Source organism: Macrobrachium rosenbergii, chromosome 54 (assembly GCF_040412425.1).
Source record: "Macrobrachium rosenbergii isolate ZJJX-2024 chromosome 54, ASM4041242v1, whole genome shotgun sequence".
NCBI classification, from domain to species: Eukaryota; Metazoa; Arthropoda; class Malacostraca; order Decapoda; family Palaemonidae; genus Macrobrachium; species Macrobrachium rosenbergii.
Genome location: NC_089794.1, coordinates 27,725,698 through 27,730,697, shown reverse-complemented (window position 1 = coordinate 27,730,697; position 5,000 = coordinate 27,725,698). Strand labels below are relative to the sequence as shown.

Below are 5,000 nucleotides of genomic sequence, written 5' to 3'. Positions count from 1 at the left end.
GGGGTTGGATTTGGGGAGAATTAGTTGTGGAGCAGGATGCGTTATGAGAGGATTTAGGACCAGGAGATTAGAGATTGTGAGTCTGTGAGTGGGAGGTTGAGGGATGATTGGTGGCTGGTGGATTTGGGGAGGATTAGATCTTGCCCAGGATAAGTCATGAGAGGATTGGGGAAAGACACTTAAAAAGTGATTAGTACTGTAGAAATTAGGTGGACCTTAGAGGAGATTAGGACGTGGAAGACTGGGAGATGATTAGTAATAATGTGACGAAAACGAAAAGATTAGGAGGTACAGGTTGAGGATTAGAAGAGGCTGATATGAAAAAGCAAAGACCGGTTGGAGATTTAGTGTACAATGTACAATGTACAGTACAAACTACCCCCAAAATATGCATATGTCGTACCAGCCTGGCATTCAGGATAAAAAAAAAAAAAGAAGACCGCCCTTGACATTTGTAGTCACTAATTCCGGGATAGCTGAAAGGTCCCAGAAATCCATTCCATCGTTCCAGTTCCAGTACATTCCCAACGTTCCCAATATTCCGTTCCAAGTATCTTAAGAGTACTATCTTGGTTCCTGCTATCTTATATTTACATCTACCAAAGGAGTTATAAATATAGTATATATATATATTTTTTCTTGGTTGGTAGGATTAAGCAAAAAGTTACTGGTCGATTCTGACGAAAATTTGAACCGAGGATGGACCTCACTTTTGACAAAACGTATTTCGAGTTTGGGAGAGATAGGAATGTAAGTTTTGGGTGTAGAGGACATTTCGCTACAATGTATCCCTCAGTCTTGGGGGTAAGCAGCTTCCCAGCTTTATGAAATTTATGGCATTTAATTTCTAATTTTATTAGACCACCCATACAGGTTTTGATGTCATAAACGATGAAGGTTACTGTCTGGTTATATGGTGCACGGAACACAGAAGAATAGAGTGAAACACTCCACTTGGAATGGAATGAAATGGAATATGGAGTTTAGGCCACAGGCCAAGCACTGGGACCTATGAGGTCATTCAGCGCTGGAAAGGAAATTGACAGTAGGTAGGTTTGAAAGGTGTACCAGGAGGAAAACCTCGCAGTTGCACTGTGAATCAATTGTTAGGAGAGGGTGAATAGCAAGATGGAAGACAGATAATACGAATGGAGGTACAGTAAAATGAACGAAAGGGGTTGCAGTTAGGGGCCGAAGGGACGCTGAAAGAACCTTTAGTACTGCCTACAGTGCAACCCGTGAGGCGCACTGACGGCACTAACCCTACGGAAACTCAATTTGGAAATAGCTGGCATGCACGACTGATAAAACCAATTGACCCTTGAGTTCCCAACTACCAAACATACTGGTTTAGAACTTGATATTTTGTCTTTCGTAATATTTTCTTTTGATTTCTTAAAGTATTACTGTGATAACTTCCCCTAACGAAGGCCTCCTCAGACTAATCTAAGGACTCCCATCTCTCTCTCTCTCTCTCTCTCTCTCTCTCTCTCTCTCTCTCTCTCTCTCTCTTAAAACTCACAGACCCTTACCTTGACTTCCCGTAGATTCATAGCCTCATCCCAGGAATAGAATTTTCTCTTCATTCTGAAAAATAAGTTAGTAATTATTACCCTCTGTCTATGCTTATTAGCACAAAATTATGATGTATACATACATGCATACTTACATACATACATACTGCCCTAAAATGGAAAATTGCAATATCTGCAAAATTTTCGAAATTGAGATATGCCACCTATTGGACTCGTGAAACACAAAATACGCAAGTTACTGCAGTTTCAGAATGATTCTCCAATGCTTTCCACGAGTATTTAGGGGTTCCTGTTTGCAGTATCTGCAAAATCAGTAGTAAGGCAAGGGAGTATCTACCATTTTTCTCAGTTTTGTATTTTTGCAGATACTGCAGTCTTCCATTTTAGGGCAGCATAAGTCTCCTCTTATGCATCCAGATGTGAATACTACGCTAAGGTCTGTTTTTTAGAGCTGACGGTAAATTTCCGCAACTGACATCACTGAATAACTCAGCTTTCCGTGAATGGGATCACGGAGACTCGCTGGTGAAAAAATCTATGCATTTACGATTTTAACTTGTTATTTTCACTCGAAATCGAACGATCGTTGATTTCATTCCTTTATTAGTTGGTAAATCATACCATATAGTTATGCTATGACGACATTTTTGAATGTCCATCACGACAATACAGCATTTCAAAATATATGCATGGATGAATTTGCTTCATAACACTACAATACATCGGCCAATTAAAAACTCGAGAGAAGCTTCATTGAATTGAACTGAACTGAATATAGAATTTAGGCCAAAGGCCAAGCACTGGGACCTATGAGGTCATTCAGCGCTGAAACGGAAATTGACAGTAAAAGGTTTGAAAGGTGTAACAGGAGGAAAACTTCGCAGTTGCATTATGAATCAGTTGTTGGGAGAGGGTGGAAAGTAAGATGGAAGAAAGAGAATATGAAAGGAGGTACAGTAAAAGGGGTTGCAGCTAGGGGCCGAAGGCACGCTGCAGAGAACAGTAAGTAATGCCTACATTGCACCGAATGAGGTGCACTGACGGCACTAGCCTCCAACTCCCTCTACGGTGAGAAGCTTCATTAATATCGGCTGTAGATATTTACCGTCAGCTCAGAATAATAGATTGCAGTACTCTTAGAGAATTTTCAGAATTATAACAGAGTAAATATAAAAGATATTGACTCTGCAGTCCTCTAAATTCAGAGTTGTTCTTGTAAGTCACTTTTTTACTTTTGCAATCTTATAAATCTGTAAAATTTTTACCACATAGGAAACATAAAATGATATTGTTAATTGCTGTTCTTTATGGACAAGTAAACATGACTGGAAAAGAGAGAGAAATTATTCATGAAGTTTCTCACTATAATTTGATTTTAATTTGGAGAACAGAAACTCAATTTTAATTTTTTAGCAGTCATTAAAATTTTTTCAGTAGTCATTTAAACATAATAGCAATTGCTAAAGGGGATAATTTACTTCTTAGCTCTTAAATATATATATATATATATATATATATATATATATATATATATATATACGTTGTGGAATTCTCTTCCAGCCTTCGTTTTTGCTGACATATAATTTTTCTTTCTTTAAGAAGCAGGAATATATATATATATATATATATATATATATATATATATATATATATATATATATTAACTATTTACCTCTTAAGCAAACCAAAATTATAACAAACCAACAAAAACACACAAGCGGAAACCCGACAGACAAACTTCCACAAATCGAACAAAGGAACAGGTGGCCTAACAGGTGCTACTATCCCTGACCCACCTCTTGATGGCGACCTTCTCGCCCGTGTCTATCCTCTGCCCGAGCATCACCGAGCCGTAGGTGCCGGTACCGAGTTCGCTCAGCGTGACGTATCTGTTCATGCTGACAGCCATAGTAGTTCCGAGGACGCCAGCTGCCCATGCCCCACCTCTGGTGGCCCCCTGTGCTAGGTCACAATGCCCCGCCCTAGGTCACAATGCCCCGTGCTAGGTCACAATGCCCCGTGCTAGGTCACAATGCCCCTGTGCTAGGTCACAATGACCTGTGCTAGGTCACAATGCCCTGTGCTAGGTCACAATGCCCTGCCCTAGGTCACAATGCCCTGTGCTAGGTCACAATGTCCTGCCTTAGGTCACAATGCCCTGCGCTAGGCCACAAGGCCGCGCCCACCCTCAGGAGACTTAGACGCCCGAGAGATCCGAGATTCGTGGCGTGGGGTTGGTACACGCCCCCAGTGCCTTATTCTTCCTCCTCCTTCTTCTTCTCCTCCTACTGCAGGTACCTGGTGGTCGGTCGAGGGATTGCGCCTCTATGCCCTGTTAGGGGAGAGAGAGAGAATAGGGAAAATGTTATTGCTGATTGATTATTTCCCTTTACCTTGTTATATTCTTTCGAGTGAATAAAATAATATTTTTGGAAGCTTTAGAATTTCAAGTCAGTGGCCCCTGTGGTGGGCTTGTTTCGTATGGAAATAGGGTTCATATTCTGAATAATAATAATTCTGATAATAATAATAATAATAATAATAATAATAATAATAATAATAATAATAATAATAATAATAATTTACATTATTTTTATTCGTGACCTGAGTTTCTGCTCCATAAAATCCACTATAATGATTTAAATTCACTGTACTTTGCTGAACTTGAAGATATCATGACAAAATTAGGAATGGAATACCAAATTTAAGGCCACAGGCCAAGCGCTGGGACCTATGAGGTCTTTCAGCGCTGAAAGGGAAACTGGGATTAAAAAGCTTTTAAATGTGTAACAGGGGGAAAAAGTTTGCAATTGCACTATGTTAGGAGAAGGTGGAAAGCAAGATAGAAGAAAGAGAATGAAAGGGGTTGCAGCAAGGGGCCGAAGGGACGCCCCAAGGAACCTTCAGTAATGCCTACAGTGCACCGCATAAGGTGCACTGACGGCGCTATACCCTCCTACGGGGATGACAGCATCAGAAAAATAATTAATTTAATGTTGATCAAATTTTCAATTTCGACCTTGGAGTCTGCCCTATAAAGTCGACTATCAAGATTTTATATCATTGTAATTTGGGAAAAATAAAAGGTATCGTGACAAGATTAGAAAAATTCGAGAAATATAAATAATCTTTCTGAACTGGACATATTATATCAAGCTCACTGCTTATTTATCGAAAAAATTATTTATATAGAATACGACCGGTACAGACATTAATTGTAATTATGTGCAATGAATTTGAGAAAAAAAAAAATGTTTCTGAGACATTATTCATCTAGTTCTGGGGGGAAAATGATCTCAAGATACGGAAGATAAAAAGTTCTCATTTTGAGAAGGATTACACCTTAATTTTACCCACACATATACAGTACACATGTACACGCTCAAACACACATATTTATAAACATATTTATAAGCACATGCACGCCTGATTTTTACTCAGAAACTTACAAACATTTTATATATA

The 5,000-nt window shown here is 39.1% G+C and overlaps 1 protein-coding gene across 3 annotated transcripts in view; it reads right to left on the bottom strand.

The window, feature by feature from the left end:
• LOC136834907 (serine/threonine-protein kinase MAK) overlaps nucleotides 1-5,000 on the bottom strand; it is a 72,767-nt gene that overhangs the window by 46,099 nt on the left and 21,668 nt on the right. For all 3 annotated transcript variants that reach the window (XM_067097726.1, XM_067097728.1, XM_067097727.1), the window contains exons 2-3: nucleotides 3,332-3,867; nucleotides 1,533-1,587 (exon numbers count right to left, since the gene is read on the bottom strand). In XM_067097726.1, the coding sequence (XP_066953827.1) occupies nucleotides 1,533-1,587; nucleotides 3,332-3,444 (168 nt within the window). In that variant the 5' untranslated portion in view covers nucleotides 3,445-3,867. The remainder of the gene's footprint in view (nucleotides 1-1,532; nucleotides 1,588-3,331; nucleotides 3,868-5,000) is intronic.